The sequence below is a fragment of the Oncorhynchus tshawytscha genome, linkage group LG31, assembly GCF_018296145.1.
Source record: "Oncorhynchus tshawytscha isolate Ot180627B linkage group LG31, Otsh_v2.0, whole genome shotgun sequence".
Classification (NCBI taxonomy): Eukaryota; Metazoa; Chordata; class Actinopteri; order Salmoniformes; family Salmonidae; genus Oncorhynchus; species Oncorhynchus tshawytscha.
In genome coordinates, this window is record NC_056459.1 from 4324326 (window position 1) to 4344188 (window position 19863).

General features: G+C 41.7%; 2 protein-coding genes across 5 annotated transcripts in view; both read right to left on the reverse strand.

Moving 5' to 3' along the window:
* Positions 1–732: 732 nt before the first annotated feature.
* On the reverse strand, positions 733–8951 carry LOC112229945 (proline-rich transmembrane protein 1). Of its 2 annotated transcripts, none has more exons than XM_024396108.2 (4): positions 8573–8951; positions 2915–3336; positions 2027–2197; positions 733–1325 (listed from the first exon to the last, which is right to left on the reverse strand). In XM_024396108.2, the coding sequence occupies exons 1-4, from the start codon at positions 8586–8588 to the stop codon at positions 1149–1151; spliced, it is 786 nt and encodes a 261-aa protein (XP_024251876.1). In that variant the 5' UTR covers positions 8589–8951; the 3' UTR covers positions 733–1148. The 2 variants fall into 2 exon arrangements, with proteins under 2 accessions (XP_024251876.1, XP_024251877.1); XM_024396109.2 differs by having other exon boundaries at positions 2915–3321; positions 8573–8947.
* Positions 8952–9374: 423 nt separating this feature from the next.
* LOC112229944 (helicase SKI2W) overlaps positions 9375–19863 on the reverse strand; it is a 31069-nt gene continuing 20580 nt past the window's right edge. Inside the window, exons 25-29 of one of the 3 annotated variants that reach the window (XM_042310020.1) lie at positions 19618–19828; positions 16438–16548; positions 13044–13262; positions 11108–11248; positions 9375–10057 (exon numbers count right to left, since the gene is read on the reverse strand). In XM_042310020.1, coding sequence (XP_042165954.1) covers positions 9857–10057; positions 11108–11248; positions 13044–13262; positions 16438–16548; positions 19618–19828 — 883 coding nt within the window. In that variant the 3' untranslated portion in view covers positions 9375–9856. Of the gene's footprint in view, positions 10141–11107; positions 11249–13043; positions 13263–16437; positions 16549–19617; positions 19829–19863 lie in introns of all 3 variants that reach the window. The other 2 variants (XM_042310021.1, XM_042310022.1) reach the window with 2 other exon arrangements.

Consider the following 19863-nt stretch of genomic DNA (forward strand, 5'->3'; position numbering starts at 1 on the left):
TAGAGATGTTATTCATCTCAAAAGAAAAATCTCCACATTTTTGTCATCTTTTTCATAGTTTGATCTCCTAATTAGTCAACTATGTCATGACTTGATTTACTTTCCATTTGATTGTGTGTAAAAAACGAATGGCAATGTTTGGCAGTCTGTTATACTGTAATTTATTCTATCCTTTAAATAAATATAAAATATACTATCACTAGATGGCGCATGTTTCTGAAAATCATAATAAATCAAAAACTATACATGACTAACAAACACAATTAAATAAAAGTATTTATTTTTGAAGTCATTCAAAACAATCTCTTCATAAAATACTAATTTATATAGGGAAGTCATTTCAGTTATGATTTGTGATCTATTTGGCAGTTTGTGATACAGTGTGACCCATGTTTTGGTCTACCTAGGTTCGAGTGGGACCAAAAATGAATAAGTCATTCATAAATAATTCATAGTTAAAAGGCAATTCCACCACTTTTCAATCTAATTTTCATTATTTCCATTATCATACCAGTGTCTATCTATATATGTGAAAATACTGCGGTTCTATGATCTGTGGTTAAAAAAAATAAGAAGAATAGTCCTAAAAAAAAGAAGCTTTTCTGTGACATTACAAGCTAGGATTAAAAGTAAACTGCAATGAGTTTCTAGCCAGATGGAGAATATTTTCTAAACTCCCCGCATCACTGAGAATCTGATAAGTGTTCGAAAATCACTGTTTCAATGTTGTAACTTTTGATGACGTCAGCCGCTGTTTTCACATATGACACTAGTATCGTGCAGGAGATCATGAAAATTAGGTTGAAAAGTGGTGGAATTGCCATTCAATTCTTCTGTGTATGTACTCTGTTTTCCCCCATAAGAGCTATGGAGTACTATTATATCTGAATATAAATTGGTTACAGTGGTAAGTAATACTGGCCCATAATGGGCACCTATTTGTTTTGGCATTTGAATATTAGCTGTGATTGTTTCTCAGCCTGTTAGTAGTCAGTAGGTCAGAACTGTATATACAGTACACAGGGTGCATATATACACATATATACCTCCAATATAACATACCAGTATCAGAGTGTGCATTTCAGTGCCCTTAGTCTTCTATCTCCACCCAAAACTACATATCCCATGATGCCACACTGTGTTATGTATTAGGGTTCCCAGTCGTCGTCATGGTGTTGGGAGGCAATGATGACTACCACGGTGAGGATGGTACACAGAACGATGGAGGCAATGCCCACTGCCAGGCTGATGAAGGAGAAGTTACGCGCCTCGCGGGACGCTATCTCTGCCATCACCATGTCCCCCCTGGCCACCGCCGTACGCACCTGAGGGAGGGAGAGAGAGAGAGAGAGTCTTTTCCCCCCCTCACAAATATGTTTTTTGGAATGCTTTGTCCATATTTTGAGAATGTATTTCATGCTATTAAAGCAACTTCTGAATTTAGTTGAGAGAGAGAATAAGAGAGAGAGAGAGAGAGAGAGAGAGAGAGAGATGTTGGCAACAGCACATGCACACACAAAAAAGCCACAAAACACAATTTATCAGGCCTTAAATTAATCAAACATACTAATGGTTAAAGCTCTAAAGCTTGCAGGCCTATCTACGCCTTGTTGTCAGCTTAGCTCAACAAAAAACACATCGGAAGCAAGCCCAAAGTGAAAATCTATTTTAACCTGTGTAAACAATGCTGCAATTACATAATGTAGGCTGTTGCAGAGTGTTGTGCATAATGATCAGGCCAACTAACAAAGCCAGCATATAAACAACGAACATAATACTTTAATACACATAGAGATACAACAAAATACTCAAAGAATCATTCCACTAAAACTGACTGGCTAGCTAACAAACATACTATGCAGACATATCTACACATTTTTAAGTTTCATACAACATTTGACCATATTCGATCAGTTTCTAGAAGGAAAGTTTGCCCTGACCCTGATGGTCGTCTTGGTATCCCGTTCCTGGGATGCCAATGTCCATTCTAGTGTTCTCTATGATTATGTGCTAGCCTAATACCAACCTGTACTGCCTTGATGATGGCTATGATTCCTGTTGGCCAGAAGCAGCAAACGGTGGTGAGCACAGCGATTGGCAGGTAGTCGTGAGGCGGGCGCCGTGGCTCCATCAGGGCGATGCCATGGGGCATCTGCATGCCCATCTGGCCCTGGGGCATCCCCTGGTAGGGCTGCCCCTGAGGAGAGAGCGAGGGAGAGAAGGGGGGATAAAGAAAGGGGGCAAGAATGAGCAAGAGATACGGGGGAGGAGGGGGTAGAGAGAGGGAGAGAGAGGACACACAAAGGTATCGTATGACAGTGGCTCCCGGAAGTATTTGTCACCTGGGCTGTATGTACTGTATCAAGCTTCTCAGATTAGGAGTGTTTATCTTGGATCAGGTACCCCCCTGTCCATGTAATCTTATTCATTGTGATCTAGTAGGCAAAACTGATCCAAAACCAGCACTCCTACTGTGAGATGCTTGATCTCTTTATGGCCACTGACCTTGGAAAAGCCTTTTTAATTTCCCTGTACCCCTCAAGAGGAGCAAACCAATGATTTCTTCCTACAGCCTTAATCTAAGAACCAGTGGACATTGGCTATGTGGGTGACTCATTCTCCATTCCATTAAGAAAGGAAATGTCTGCACTACATAATCTATCATGGTGAGGAAGTAAAGGACTGGGGAGCATTATTATACCTTGTGCGGGCCTTTCCGTTCTTGTATATTGTTGCCCACCCAGCACCGGTTTTCTACAGATTTGGATGAGCATATCATCCTTGTACGCTTTGTTGTCTTTTCGACAAACACAAAAAGCTTTGCAATGCAATGACGTATTACATATCATGCATCAATGAAACATTTCTTGTGTTCGAACGATGACTGCTATTGTCGTTGAAGTCATTGACTCACCGACGCCACAGGGTAGACAGGAACGTAGGCTGTGCAGGGCTGCAGCTGGAGAGGGTATCCTGGTTGAAAGTAACCCACAGGGGCATGTGGGACACCCCCTCCCGGGCCCTGGGTCTGGACTGTGTAGCCCTGTGGGGCCCCTGGGTGTCCGTAGGAGCCATTGTGGAACTGGGTCTCCTGGTAGCCATCGGAGCCAGGGGGCGGGGGTGGAGGGGGGTAGTTGGGCTGGGGGCCACAGCCGGTCTGAGGGGCCATGTTGGGGTGTTGCATGTTGGAGTGTTGCATGTTGGAGTGTTGCATGTTGGAGTGTTGTTGGCCCATGTTAAGTTCCTGGGAGGGGAGGTATGGAGGGGGCTGAATTTGCTGCATGGGTTGGGACATGGCCTGGCGATTGGGGTCCTCCAGACCTGAGAGGGGAAGAGCTAGAAATGAATTAGCGAGAAAAAAATGAGAGAGAGAGAGAGAGAGAGAGAGAGAGAGAGAGAGAGAGAGAGAGAGAGAGAGAGAAGAGTAGGCAGAAACGCTATCTAACTTGCAATCACTCACATTTTGGTCTCCGCTTCCGCAATACGAGCACTAGGGTGCAAAGGGTTGGAAACATTCCAGTAAATTTATGGAATTTTCCCGTAAATTTTCCATAGGAAGTTAAGCCCTGGAATTTGGGGAATTTGGCATAAATTCATCAAACAACTTAGCTTATAACAGTGTACCTTTTTTTGTGGGATACATATAAGGCAATTCTAGGTCTTGTGGCATATTTTGGTTAAACTATCCCCAATTAAATGGAATTGCAACCCTCTGCATGCATAATGCATTCTTCCATCACATGTGCAGTGCACTCTTCCATCACATGTACAGCTGATTCTCAAGATCTTGCACACTAATGAGATGCTATTAAACCCACACTACTACACTCTCTGAGCCAAGGACTACATGCCTTCTGGTAAGTTTTGATTATAATACTGGGTGGGGTGAATATATTTTATTTGACATACATGATTCTTTGTTAACTAGTAAATAGTAGCCTACAGCAAAGTGTGTTTAACCTTTTTGGGATAGGGGGCAGCATTTTCACTTTTGGATGAATAGCGTGCCCAGAGTGAACTGCCTCCTACTCTGTCCCAGATGCTAATATATGCATATTATTATTAGTATTGGATAGAAAACTAATAGAAAACGAACAAAAGTTTCTAAAACTGTTTGAATGATGTCTGTGAGTATAACAGAACTCATATGGCAGGCGAAAACCTGAGAAAAATCCAACCAGGAAGTGGGAAATCTGAGGTTTGTAGTTTTTCAAAGCTTGGCCTACCGAATAAACAGTGTCTATGGAGTCAAGTTGCACTTCCTACGGCTTCCACTTGATGTCAACCATTTTTAGAAACTTGAATGAGGATTCTACTATAAAGGAGGGGCTCATGAGACCTGTTTGTCAGTGGTCTAGCAGAGTGTCTCAGGCTCGTGACTCGTGCTCCCGACAGAGTTAGCTCTCGTTCCAGTGATTTTCTTCAGATATAGAAATTCTCCGGTTGGAATATTATTGATGTTTTATGTTAAAAACATCATAAAGATTCATTCCATACATCGTTTGACTTGTTTCTACGACCTATAACGGAACCTTTCTAGTTTTTGTCTGGACGAAGTGCTCGCGCCTCATGAAGATGGATTACTGGGCTGAACACACTAACAACAAGTGGCTATTTGGACATAAATGATGGACTTTATGGAACAAATCAGTCATGTATTGTCGAACTGGGATTCCTGGGAGTGCCTTCTGATGAAGATCATCAAAGGTAAGTGAATATTTATAGTGTTATTTCTAACTTCTGTTGACTCCAAAATGGCGGATATTTCTCTGGCTGGATTGGGCTCTGAGCGCCGTTCTCAGATTATGCTTTTCCCGTAAAGTTTGAAAGTTTTGAAATCTGACACAGCGGTTGCATTAAGGAGAAGTCTATCTTTAATTCTGTGAATAACAGTTGTATCTTTATCAATGTTTATTATGAGTATTTCTGCAAAATCACCAGATGTTTTGGAATCAAAACATTACTGCACGTAACGCGCCAATGTAAACTGAGATTTTTGGATATAAATATGCACATTATCAAACAAAACATACATGTATTGTGTAACATGAGTGTCATCTGATGAAGATCATCAAAGGTTAGTGATTCATTTTATCTATATTTCTGCTTTTTGTGACTCCTATATTTGGCTGGAAAAATGGCTGTGTGTTTTTTTGAATTGGCTATGACCTAACATAATCATATGCCTGAGAGGAAGACAACCAAAGCTTTAGTTTCTAGACTACCGTTTTATAGATGTATGTTGAAAAGGTTTTTGGGAGATGCAATGGATCATTGGAGATCATTCAATATTGCCTTTATTTTGTTGTTCAGTGAAATCATCCCATGTGAAGAGTCAGCTAATTTAATTAAAGTTCAATTTGTAACTAAATTTTTTTTTCTTTCTATTGGAAGGATTTAATCATTTGCAATTATGTCTACTTATGATAAGGTAAAAGGTTTATGTTTCTGTCTCTATATGACATGGTAAATATATCCAATGCAAAAAAAAAATCTACATTTAAATGGTATTAATAGTCATTTGCATATATTTAGGTTAATTCCCATTTATTCCCACGGAATGTTTCCACCTCTGAATATTCCCCAAAATGTGCAACACTAACGAGCACAATAGTTTTTTTCCCTTCCGGTATGTTAACCACACAGACATGTATAGCGTGGGAAAATGTTGAATACATTTCACGCAGAGAGAAACAAAAATACCCACGTTCACACAGTAGCCAGGTTCACTTTGTACAATACAGGAATTCACAGCATGCTGACTAGCCTATTCAGCAGTTGATGAGGCAGACAGAGAGAGAGAGAGAGAGAGATGGGGAGGGAGAGAGAGATGGGGAGGGAGAGAGAGAGAGAGAGAGAGAGAGGTGAGGAGAGAGTGAGTGGTGAGAGATGAGTTGTGCTTGGGGATACACACAGGCATTACATAACCCACACACACTGTCACCACTGCGAGAGTAAGACCACTCAGACACAGAAGAAGAGGGATGGGATGCTGACACAGAAGGAGGGACACCTGTTAAAGGGCACATGGCACTCAACAGGGGCTGAATGCAAAGCAGAGAAATCTGATTAATAGGATGAGATGGGAGACAGTAAAACAGGTGAAAGATAGGACAACAGTCAAGAAAAAAAGGGGAATCGTGGATGAATGGGGGACATGTGATACATGACCAGTTCACAATCAGATCCAAATGAATAATAAGCACTAATGTATACTTTCATTGGCTGTTTAAATTAATGGCCCATTCACAACTAAGCCATACTTATATACCAAATAGACCATCAAGTACAGTATAGGCCTACATGAAACCCAGTAGTCTAATGGTGAACTAAAACCAAAGAACATATATAGTTTGATCATTCCAAATGTCTTATGTTGTATACTGAGCAAAAATATAAACGCAACATGTAAAGTGAGCACAAAAAGCTTATTTCTCTCAAATTTTGTGCACAGATTTGTTTACATCCCTGTTAGTGAAAATGTATCCTTTGCCAAGATAATCAATCCACCTGACTGGTGTGGCATTTTAAAAAGTTGATTAAACAGCATGATCATTACACAGGTGCACCTTCAATAAAAGGCCACTCTACAATGTGCAGTTTTGTCACACAATACAATCCCACAGTCACAAGTTGAGCTAGCATGCAATTGGAATGCTGACTACAGGAATGTCCACCAGAGCTGTTGCCAGATAATTTAATGTTAATTTCTCTACCATAAGCCTACTCCAAAGTCGTTAGCCCAGGACCTCCACACCCGGCTTCTTCACCTGCGGCATCATCTGAGACCAGCCACCCGGACAGCTGATGAAACTGTGGGTTTGCAAAAACTGTGGGTTTGTACAACCAAAGGATTTCTGCACAAACTGTCAGAAACCGTCTCTGGGAAGCTCATTTGAGTGCTTGTCATCCTCACCAGGGTCTTGACCTGACTGCAGTTTGGCGTTGTAACCGACTTCAGTGGGCAAATGCTCACCTTCGATGGCCACTGGCAAGCTGGAGAAGTGTGCTCTTTACGGATGAATCCCGGTTTCAACTGACTGCTGATGTCAATGTTGTGAACAGAGTGCCCCTTGGTGGCGGTGGGGTTACGATATGGCAGGTATAATCTACGGACAATGAAACACAATTGCATTTTGAATGCACAGGGATACCATGACGAGATCCTGAAGCCCATTGTCGTGTCATTCATCTGCCGCCATCCCCTCATGTTTCAGCGTTATAATGCACGGCCCCATGTCGCAAGGATCTGTAAATAATTCCTGGAAGCTGAAAATGTCCCAGTTCTTCCATCGCCTGCATGCATGTCAGCCATGAGCATGTTTGGGATGTTATGGATTGACGTGTACGACAGCGTGTCCCAGTTCCTGCCAATATCCAGCAACTTCACACAGCCATTGAAGAGGAGTGGGACAACATTCCACAGGCCACAATCAACAGCCTGATCCACTCTATGAGAAGGAGATGTGTTACGCTGCATGAGGGAAATGGTGGTCACAACAGGTTATCTGATCCATGCCCCTACTTTAAAAGAAAAAGCTATCTGTGACCAACAGATGCACATCTGTATTCCCAGTCATGTGCAAGCCATAGATAAGCATGATTAATTTATTTCAATTGACTGATTTCCTTATATGAACTGTAACTCAGAAAAATCTTTGAAATTGTCATTTATATTTTTGTTCAGTGTAGATCTATAGGCAAATCATGATAGGTATCCTTTGGGTATGTTTATAATTAAGGGCAATCGGCCTGTCTCTATCTGTTGCCATATCTCCAGTGAAAAATACCTTTAATTTGGCATGTTTAATCATCCGTATTGGATTACATTATTCTGTCTACTCTGATACATAAAACTGAACCTCAGAGGTGTGTTTGTGTGTCTGGTGCGTGATGAGGCTATATAACCTATGCACTTCATTCATTTGAGTGCCATGAACATGCACTGTAGGCCTCTCTATAGGGGGAGGCATCTCACTCAGTGACATGGCGCCTACCTTGGTAACCTCCTAGGTTACAGTGAATCCAGGGAAGTTAAAAGGGACAAATGAAGCAAATTATTGTCGTGCATTTTTTTATGTGAACATCACGCACGCGCACACACACCCTGATACACTGTACACACGCACATCTGTCCGCACGCAGGGAAACAACCACACGCACGCACGCGCGCAAAACGTTACTTCATTGTCGTCATTTAAATAAATGTGCATGCATAGGTGATGAAATAGAGAGAGCAGCCTATTTTTTGGGGGGGGGGGTTGGACAGTGTACTACAGATGCAGTGCATGCAGATAAGTAGGATGAGTTTGTCGGAGATGTTGACATGGGGAGCTGAAAATGTAGAAGATGGAAACAGAGATATCGTGCGTCACCATGTAGCCAATTGTTACAGTAATCCACCTCCAAAATCACCAAAACAGCACCCTATAGCCAAACAATTATCCGAAATATACACATTTATCCCAATGCAACGGAGAGAATAGACAGCGGAGGAGTGGAAGAATTGGCTCAATTATCAATTACAGTGGTGACATAAAAGACGCAACAGAACCAGAGAATAAAAGCTTACCGTGTTTTTCCGACATTTCGTGCAGTCAGAATAAAACTCCGCTCCAAACAATTTAATGTAAATATTCTTATTTCTGCAATACGACTTCTGGTAAATCCTCTTAGGGAAATATGAAATTATTGAGACTTCAATTTCCAGCTAATATTTTTTTTAATCTCCACATCCGTGGCCTATAATAAAGGTATTACTGGATAACTTTATTATATGTTAACGGCCAATTGGATTATCCGATTATAATGACCAATTGGGAAAGCAATGTCCAGTTTATTCACACTCTCTGTAGCTGGTACGTCCACCGTAATAGAGGAAAGTGGGTTTCTCCAATGCATCTCTAGTTACATTGAATTAATCAGACACACAGCTATCGTTGTCTTAAAGAGACAGTCGAGACTGGGAAATACATATGCCACTGAGATGGAAAACCCGAAACAAACCTACTTTGGGGGCGACCCGATATTGGATTTGAATACTTCGTATACTATGCTAAAAACCTTTCACTCTTTATCCTCGTGGATGCTGGAGAATCATCTTGCTGTCATGACATGGAACGCTTTTGCTGGACATGGGCATGACTCTAGAACTGATGCTAATTTTGATCAGGGTTAGATGACTGTAGATGACATTTATATGATTATGTTTTACTGTATTTTATCGAATATGATATGCACCGATTGTTGTTCCTACAGTACACAGCAAGAGCAGTAGTTCACAGTGTCATCATTTAAACCAATGGTAGACTCATGCATACAGACACTGAGACATCACAGAAGACCTTGGGGGGACAAAATAAACAGTCAATTGGTACAGTCTGCAGTTGATTTTATTACTGTGCAATACATCACAAACCATTTAATTCATATCATTGCTACTTTGGTCTGATTTGTTTAAAGCACATTCCCTTTCCATGTCCAGGAATCTCATCAGGACTCATGTAAACAATAGTATGTCCATACATACTCACCTCACTGCCTCACACACACACACCCTCACTTTCATCACAAGCGCACCGACTGATCCCTTCCTCACACACTCACCCTCTCTTTCACCATAAGCACACACACTGACTGAGCTTGGGACTTGGCTAAGGCACCTTGGCACTCTCTTACCTATACAGGATAGACACCCCACTCTCTCACCTATACAGTAACACACACCGACTCTCCCTCTCTTACTCTCCACTCCCTCCTTTCTTTCTTCCCTCGCTCCACTGGCACACTTTCACCTCCAGTACTATACAAACACTATCTACACCCTCACTCTCCTTCCTTCTCTCCCCACCCTATCTCAGTGTGTGTAGAGCGAGGCAGTGAACACGATGTCTCTGCGGATGGCCAGGGAGGCCTTCTCCATCTTGCTGCCCAGGACCGAGTCTCCCACGATGCGGGCTGCCTGGCGCACCTCCTTCAGCACCTCGTCTAGTCTCTGGACGCAGCGCACCACCGTGCCCTCCTGGACGTCTGTTAACTGAGCAATCTCTGCAAATGGCTGGGACAGGAAATAGGAGAGGGAACAGCCATTTGTATAGACAGAGTGAGTTCAGTACAGGACTGTTGCCTTCTTGATGTCCCCTGTAAAAGAGACTGTGTCTCAATGAGATGTTCCTGATGAAATAAAAGGTTAAATTATATAAAGTACAGGCTGGGACAGGAAGTAAGGATATCAGTTTGTTTCAACTTTAGATACAGTATAACATGTGTCCCCATACATTTTTGGCCCGCGACCCCATTTAAAAAAAAGGAAAAAAAAAGAAATCCCAGACCCCACCATGTTAAAAAAAGCGATGTAACCAACAGTCAATGTTCACTTTTTCAAATGGGGCTATGACAGCCTATTACAAATCAGTCTGACAGTACTTTTGACAGTATTTCTATCTGAAGGAAGTATGGTTTGAAGTGACTGAACTGCATCAGAAACTTACTGGGAAATTCAGAAGGTCATCAGGCAATAATTTTGCATGATCTTCTAGGTAGAAAATAACATGAGCATTGATTATGTTATTTCCCCCCCAGTCTGATTTCGTGCCTGGTCTTGTCCACTCTCTTCTAACGAGGCTAGTGGGCAGAGTAGAGGTAAACAGAAGACACATTCCTGAGAGTCTTATCTTTCAGTGATAGTGTCGTGATATTTTGTTGCTTAAACCGTTGAAAAGATAGTCACATTTTGCAGGAAGAAAATAGAAACCGCTCTGTTTATTACAACCTCTTCTAGTGGCTACCGGAGGTTACTGACATTAATCCCGGGTTCTATGAACCAAGCGCAATTTTTTAAATGTTTTATTTCAGAGTTCTCTCTCGCGACCCCACACGTGGTCACCACCCCTAGTTTGAGAAAAGCTGCAGTATAGTTTTTGTACAGTGCTTTCACAACTTTGAGGGGCCAGTTTCCACGAACAAGCCTAGTTCTGGAGTACAAAGCACTTGAACATGAAAAAAAAAAAGTGTTTATTCTGTGTGCGGGAAAGTGTTCACGAGTGTCTTGACTGAAACAAGGTCAATCAAGAAGTGCAGCATTTCAGAGATCGCGTACGCCGCTCACCATGCCTCTGGCCCAGCAGTAGGCCACCTCGGTCAGGCCAAACTTGAACTGGCCCACATATTCTTCCGCTGTCTGGGTTATCCCACAGTCCCTCTGCAGCTCCCCAATACGCTGGGCCACCGCCAGCACTCTCTCAATACCCTGTGGGAGAGAGGAAAGGAGAGCGGGAGGGAGGGAGGGAGGAAAGGAAGGAGGGAGGGAGGGAGGGAGGGAGGGAGGGAGGGAGGGAGGGAGGGAGGGAGGGAGGGAGGGAGGGAGGGAGGGAGGGAGGGAGGGAGGGAGGGAGGGAGGGAGGGAGGGAGATGGGGCGAAAGAAGAAAGTAATGGACAGGGGACACAGACAGAGTGGGGTAATGTAAAGAGAAGGGCAAAGAGAAAGCAAGAGAGAGGGGAGGAGAGAGAGAGAGAGAGAAATGATGTGGTAGTAATGAAAGGATGACAGAAGAATGTGGGGTAATACAAGGAAAGAGAAGCGTCGAGATTGAGAAAGAGAGCAGGGACAGACACAAAATGCAGACACACAGATTAGTCATACAGGGAGCACTTAAACACAACACTTCCCAATCACATCTACCCTACTTTGCCCACTCCAACCTCAGCCTCCTCTCTGTTAAAGGGATGTTACGGTACTTGTGTATACTTTTTAGCCAGTAGTTTGTAAAAGTAGCGCTCACGAGCCAAAAGTGGTCCCCGAAACATGGCACTGTCACATATGTGCAGATAAATGCACGTCATTGCCCTCTTCTCTCTCTGCTGTTTGACCGTCTCGCTAGCTGTCACTCATATAGTGAGGGGCTGAAGCTCATTGGTTGAACTCAAATTGCTTGGGGGGCTGGCCCACGTGGGGGAAAATGTAGGGAAATTGGGGCAGCACAGTTTCCAGAAAGTCTAGGAATTTTGTGGCTAATTGAGGTAAGACAGTCATTATACGCATAGATTATGCATGTATGAACTACACATTGACACATCCAACTCAAAGCGGGATTAAAAAAAACATTTAAAAAAACAACTTAGTAGTCGCCAAAGTTCCGGAGTGTTATGCTGCAGGTCATCAGCAACCCTACTCGGAGCCCTGTCACCAGTGTTGGGTGAATGTGTTCCCTGTCAGTGTTCACTGTTCAGTGCTGCTCGCCCCTGGATGGCACCCCTATAAACCAGTCCAGACAAGGCTCTCGCCTTGGTCATCACTAATTCAGCCCTCTTTAGAGCACTTCCATGTAGCTGGGCTGCTTGACAACACACACTGACATGGCTGTGTGTGTGTGTGTTCAGGAGAGTGTGTGTCAGGTGTGGTGCTCTTGCTGCAGGGTAAGGCAGCCGTGACGTCTAGCCTGAGCTCATGTCACTGTCTGTGTGTGTGTGTGTGTGTGTGTGTGTGTGTGTGTCTGTGTGAGAGAGAGAGAGAGGACCAGTGGGATGGCCAGGCTTGTACTACTACAGCCCAGAAGACAACATATCCATCCATGTACATTAAAGATGACACTTTGAAATGTATAGTTAGAAGAACAAATGTATATTGTATCCTGTCTATATGTATGTCACAAATCCTGTCTACATCTAATGACCCGTTGAGGTTGTTGCACAACCTTCACAACTATAACACATAGGGGACACACACAAACACACAAAAGTGTAACCTCAACTCTTCCCAAGTAGACATCAACAAAGCACATTCTACCACCACAGCACACACTGGGAGAATCTCAATTGCATTTCCTTGATTCCTTGCATACTCTCTCCTCGCCTCCTTCTTAAAACCCATTGGATGACAAGGACAGAGGGGAGGGACCTCTGACCTTGTCATCCAATGGGTTTTGAGAAAGAGGCAAGAAGAGAGGACCCAAAGAATCAAGGAAATGCAATTGAGATTCTCACACACTCTCATCCCCCCCCACCCCTCTCCCCCAACCCTCCCACCTGCCCCCAGTCCCCATACCTCCTTCAGTGTGTTGGTTATGTGAGGCTCCACCTGGGTCTTCTGTTGAAAGACCAGACAGGACAGTAGGGCGGCGCTCTCCTCAGGGGCCAGGGGGCTCAGGGCGTTCTCAAACAGTAGCTCTGTGAGAAGCAGCTCATGGCTACTGATCTGACTGGCCACCCTGCCCTTCAGCTGCACCGCACCACTACTGTCCACGTACTGCAGGGATTGGAGCACCTGGGGATGGGGGATAATGCCTTTTTTTTTACACTGGTGTTACATAGTGATGGTTTGTTCGCATACTAAAGGCTCTATTTAAACATATTTTTGGTGAACGTTGGGAAACGAATCCCATCAGTGAAAATGTTGTTTATATGGCTCCCTGATTTGCATACTGCTACTACTGATTTTTGAGCCCCAGACAACAATTATATGCAGATAAGTTATAAAACATCTCTGAAGACCAGTGGCGGACACTACCGTTTAAGATGAGGATGATAAAAACAATTAGGAGCATGGCCTTATTTCTATTACAGCATATTGGATGACAGTCACTCATATTCCATTCACCCAACTCAATGTAACATCGATAGGTTTAGGCTATTACATGATACTCAAATTTTCCAAATACCCATCATAAGGTTGCTACAACCTAGCCTATGAATGACAGTTTACAACGTAGGTGCACATGTGCTGAGGAAAATTAGAGTAATCAAGTTGACAAACAGTGACACCGCTGATAGGTTTGGATTTCTGAGCTTTAAACATTATTAATCATTAGTTATATTATTAATCATTGGTTACAATAGAGGCATGAGGGGTGCCATACTTAAGCTTAAGTTTGGGAGTTTTTATTGAACAAATTCAAATCTTTGGACGCCGAATATGGCCGATTACATTGCACTCCATGAGGAGACTGCGTGGCAGCCTGACCACCTGTTACGCGAGTGCAGCAAGGAGCCAAGGTAAGTTGCTAGCTAGCATTAAACTTATCTTATAAAAAACAAATCAATCTTAACATAATCACTAGTTAACTACACATGGTTGATGATATTAGTAGTTTAACTAGCTTGTCCTGCATTAATTTATCATTGAATCAAAGCCTACATCACCAAATGGGTGATGATTTAACAAGCGCATTCATGAAAAAAGCACTGTCGTTGCACCAATGTACCTAACCATAAACATCAATGCCTTTCTTAAAATCAATACACAAGTATATATTTTTTAAACCTGCATATTTAAAAGAAATTCATGTTAACAGGCAATATTAACTCGGGAAATTGTGTCACTTCTCTTGCGTTCTGTGCAAGCAGAGTTGGGGTATATGCAGCAGTTTGGGCCGCCTGGCTCGTTGAGAACTGTGTGAAGACCATTTCTTCCTAACAAAGACCGTAATTAATTTGCCAGAATTGTACATAATTATGATATAACATTGAAGGTTGTGCAATATAACAGCAATATTTAAACTTATACGGTTCCGTATTTCACTGAAAGAATAAACATTTTGTTTTCGAAATGATAGTTTCCGGATTTGACCATATTAATGACCTAAAGCTGTGTGTGTATTATATTATAATTAAGTCTATGATTTGATATTTGATAGAGCAGTCTGACTGAGCGGTGGTAGGTAGCAGCAGGCTCGTAAGCATTCATTCAAACAGCACTTTCCTGCGTTTGCCAGCATCTATTCGCAATGCTTGAAGCACAGCGCTGTTTATGACTTCAAGCCTATCAACTCCCGAGATTAGGCTGGCAATACTATAGTGCCTATAAGAACATCCAATAGTCAAAGGTATATGAAATACAAATGGTATAGAGATAAATAGTCCTATAATTCCTATAATAACTACAACCTAAAACTTCTTAACTGGGAATATTGAAGACTCATGTTAAAAGGAACCACCAGCTTTCATATGTTCTCATGTTCTGAGCAAGGAACTTAAACGTTAGCTTTTTTACATGGCACATATTGCACTTATACTTTCTCCTCCAACACTGTGTTTTTGCATTATTTAAACCAAATTGAACATGTTTAATTATTTATTTGAGACTAAATTGATTTTTATTTACGTCTTATATTAAGTTAAAATAAAAGTGTTCATCCAGTAATGTTGTAATTGTCATTATTATTATTATTATTATTTTTGTATTTTTTTTAAATTGACAGATTAATCAGTATCGGCTTTTTTTGGTCCTCCAATAAATCGGTATCGGAGTTGAAAAATCACAATCGGTCGACCTCTAGTATTTTACTTATGAAATTCACTGAGGAGGATGGTCCTCCCCTTCCTCCTCTGAGGAGCCTCCACTGCTGAAGATAGTAATTCCTCACTACATGAACAATAGATAGTGAGGAAAGAGCCTCTTTCTGGTTCACACACATTTTTGCAGTGAGTAAAAAAAACATTTTAATTTGGTCAGGTAAAAATGTATCTGAACTCAACGTCATGATCTGACATAATGGCAGGCAAATGTGCAGGCTTTACGTTAGTGATTGGTTGAAGGTCCATTTTTAAGCACTAATGAACGAAGAGACATTTTTTTCTTCCTGTCGAGGATTGGGGGCCTGCGTTTTATATTCATAAACCATATTGCGAACCGCTCTAAAACTATTCGCGGAACATTAACCATTTTGTTTTACACCTTGTCCAGCTAGCTAGCTAACAACCTGGTAGCTTTACCAGTATATCTGTCCAGCTAGCTAGCTAACAACCTGGTAACTTTACCAGTATATCTGTCCAGCTAGCTAGCTAACAACCTGGTAACTTGACCAGTATATCCAAATATTTGGGGGCACAGAAAGAAAAGGGATAGGTTCTTCAGTAGATCAATGATCATAACAATGAATGAATGACAGATCTCTTGCAATGTTGTCATCATAAACTTGACGCTCTTAAAGAAACAGTGTACAATTTAAAGCAATTCATCTCAATAGGAAAATAGTGCTTTTACATAATGTAGAAACCTAATATTCCACAAATGACTCATTTCAATGACAGGTATTTGCATCAACATTTTAGCTTTTTATAATAAACAAATGTATTTACGGGGTTACATATTAGTTTCTAGAGCACAACGTGCTTCAGAAGTAGCAAGAATAAATATGCTTAACCTTAAATCAATTTTGTTATGTGCTCCTAACTTTTTATAGTTGGGCACACCAGTGCTACCAACAATTGTTTTATTTATTTAGCATGTGTATGAACTAGTTAAATCAAATGTTATTTTACATCTGCAGTTGTAAAAAAAAAAGTGCTTTACAGATACCCGGCCTAAAACCCCAAAGAACAAGCAATGCAGAGGCTAGGAAAAACTCCCTAGAAGGTAGGAACCTTGGAAGAAAGCTACTCTATGAAAAGTTGTGAGTTTAATATGACATGTGCAATAAGATAACGGGAGTCCGACATACCTTGATTCTCTGGTGGTACTCTGGCAGTAGAGACAGGGACTGGTCTGAGATGAGGAAGAGCAGTTTGTCCAGCTCCTCCTGAACACTCATTCTCTCCTGCACCCGCAGAAACTGACAGAAGAAAGAGGTCAACATGGCTATTATAGACAATCACTTTATCTATGCACTCTGAACAGTAATAGAAAATGTATGTAGAATGACTTCCTATATAGTGCAACCATTTGATTGCATAGATTGTACAGCAATTTCACCTCGTTTACAATACATTTACCGTAGAGGCAAGGTTGTACATGGATGTAGGCTATCACTCGCACATATTTTGAATTCGGAAAAGTATTCAGACCCCTGGACTTTTTCTTAATTTTGTTACGTTACAGGTTTATCCGAAAATCGATCAAATTATTTTATTTCCTCAGCAATCTACACACAATACCCCATAATGACAAAGCGAAAACAGGTTTTTCGAAATTTTAGCAAATTTATAAAAAACAAAAATACCTTATTTACATAAGTATTCAGACCCTTTGCTATGAGACTAGAAATTGAGCTCAGGTGCATTCTGTTTCCATTGATCATCCTTGAGATGTTTCTACAACTTGATTGGAGTCCACCTGGGGTAAATTAAATTGATTGAACATGATTTGGAAAGGCACAAACCTGTCTATATAAGGTCCCACAGTTGACAGATGTCAGAGCAAAAACCAAGCCATGAGGTCGAAGGAATTGCATCATGCTGTGGGGATGTTTTTCAGCCGCAGGGACTGAGAGACTAGTCAGGGTCGAGGGAAAGATGAACGGAGAAAATAGCTGTGCAGCGATGTTCCCCATCCAACCTGACAGAGCTTGAGCGGATCTGCAGAGAAGAATGGGAGAAACTACCCAAATACAGGTGTGCTAAGCTTGTAGCGTCATACCCAAGAAGACTCGAGGTTGTAATCGCTGCCAAAGGTGCTTCAACAAAGTACTGAGTAAAGGGTCTGAATATTTATGTAAATGTGATTGTTGTTTTTTTATACACATTTGCAAAACATTCTAAAAACCTGCTTTTGCTTTGTCAAAATGGGGGATTGTGTGTAGATTGATGAGGGAAAAAAAACAATTTAATACATTTTAGAATAAGGCTGTAACGTAACAAAAAAAATGTAAAAGTCAAGGGGTCTAAATACTTTCCGAATGCACTTCAATTATTGGACCCTTTGATAAAGATGAGCAAAAAAGACTGTATAAAATAAATATTACAAATACTGAGCTATATTGTATACTACAGATAATCAAAAAATTATATTGTATACTAATACAATTGTTTAGAGAAAGATTTTGTTTAACAAGTCATGTATATGAGACAAAGACAGGAGGACACTGCATGCCAATACAGACAGAAGATAGTGATAGTGTGTGTGAGCTATCTCCTGAAGAAATTAGAGTCCAGCAGAAGTAGCACATAGGCTACTGCCTGACTGAGCGATGGCTCTAATGATATACAGTCCTAATGTATCGCCTCAGTGAGACAGATAGTGGTGATGTGTGACTCTGCACTGCCTACACAGGTAATTATAGAACTCCCTGCTCTGCTGTTCTCATCTCATCCTTATCCTGGAACAAGGCAGTAGACATGCACGAGCCTTGGCTTGTGCGAGCCAGAACTGGTCATAGGAGCAGGAGCCAATCTTCTGGTTCCGTAGCGTGATGCAGCTTAATGTACAGGTACTTTGCTACTCTATCGCATGGCCTTACCCCGCAATCGATCTCCCTAATGCTGAGTGCCAAGCAGAGACGCAACGGATCGCATTTTTACTGTCTTTGTTATGACTCGGCTGGGGATCGAACTCCCAACCTTCTAATCTCAGGGCTGACACTAACCACAAGGCCACTGAGTTGGCCACTGAACAAGAGAGGGAAATATCTAACAAGGCTAGGTTTTTACAATGCTTAGTGCAGGCTCAAATAAAGTACAGGCTGATGTAATTACTATGAGAAATCAGTATAGAAAGAGGCCAGGGCTTGTATTCAGAAAGAGTCTCAGAGTAGGAGTGTTGATATAGAATCAGGTCCACCCTATCCATGTAATCAATTTCATGAAGGGACCCTATATCAACATAATTACACTCTGAGACCCTTTGTTAATATGGGAACTGGGCTATAGATTGAAACAAAGACAGAAGGGAGAGAGAATGAAGTGGAAAAGATGGAGGGTAAGAGAGGCAGACAAGAGGAGGACGCAGGTGTGTGAAGACAGTCTGTCAGACCTGTCTCTGTTCATTATATGAGTGCTCAAACATCATTACTGCAATGTCAGGACAGCGTTTGGAAGGGACACACACGCACCGTTTTCATAAATCCAGAGTCTGTATAGAGCCATATCTTCTCGGGCTGTACAATAATCAGAAATATTTTACAGGGCCTCCCGAGTGGCGCAGAAGTCTAAGGCACTGCATCGCAGTGCTTGAACATTCACAACAGACCCGGGTTCGATCCAGGCTTTATGGAGATTTAAACATTTAAAAAAATATATATATTTATTAATGATATTATGAATATAAATGGAGATGTCACATATGTAGTTATCAAAAATATATGGGAATATTTGCTCAATCCAAATTTACTACCAACTGATTGCAGCACTACCACAAAAATGGAGGAGGCAAGTGGAAAAGGGAGAAGGAAGGGAACTTGTTTGCCTGTCATATACTGAAAACACAAATTACCTGAAAGGAACTGGCATAAATAGAAAAATATACCAGTTTCATTTGAGGACAAAAATGTTGACAGCTGCGCCATACAGGTTGCAAATTAAATGAAGAGATTTTCAATGTACTAATTCCATGGCATATGGTTTATAAACTTTTTTTGGTATTGACCCTATGTAGCTTGTTTCTGGTCACAGGTTCAGGAATGGTTAAAAAAATTAATTTAAATAAATCACACAAATAGCAGTGTTGGGCAATTTGGAAAGCCATAGTCAGTCAATAAATAATATAATAATACTGGTAGGAAAGGCTTTCATTTTTAGCTCAGAATCTGTGCATACTATTCGATTAGAAAGGTTAAAGAATTATGCAAAACATACCAATTGAAAAATATGTAGCACATGACACAAAAAATAAAACGTCATTCACACACACACACACACACACACACACACACACACACACACACACACACACACACACACACACACACCTGTTCTGAGAAGGTGGGTGAGTGGATGCAGCTGAAGTCTTTCAGGCTGTCCTGCAGCACACGCAGCCTCATGGTGCCCTCCACCACATCCACACTCTTCAGCTGGAAGTCGTTCACTGGGTCAAGGGTCATCATCCCGCCTGGGTTGGCCTCCGCCAATCGCAGGAGTTCCTGGGTTGCCGTGGAGATGGCTTGACCCGGAGGATCAAGCCTGTGTGAAATGGAGCGTGGGAGAAAAAATGAAAG

Bases quoted from the DNA above. Each gene is read 5' to 3' on its own strand.
- LOC112229945 (XM_024396108.2), bottom strand. The intron at 2,198-2,914 runs GTGAGTCAATGA...CTCTCTCCTCAG, and splicing joins CTGTCTACCCTGTGGCGTCG to GGGCAGCCCTACCAGGGGAT. The intron at 1,326-2,026 runs GTTGGTATTAGG...TCCCTCCCTCAG, and splicing joins CCATCATCAAGGCAGTACAG to GTGCGTACGGCGGTGGCCAG.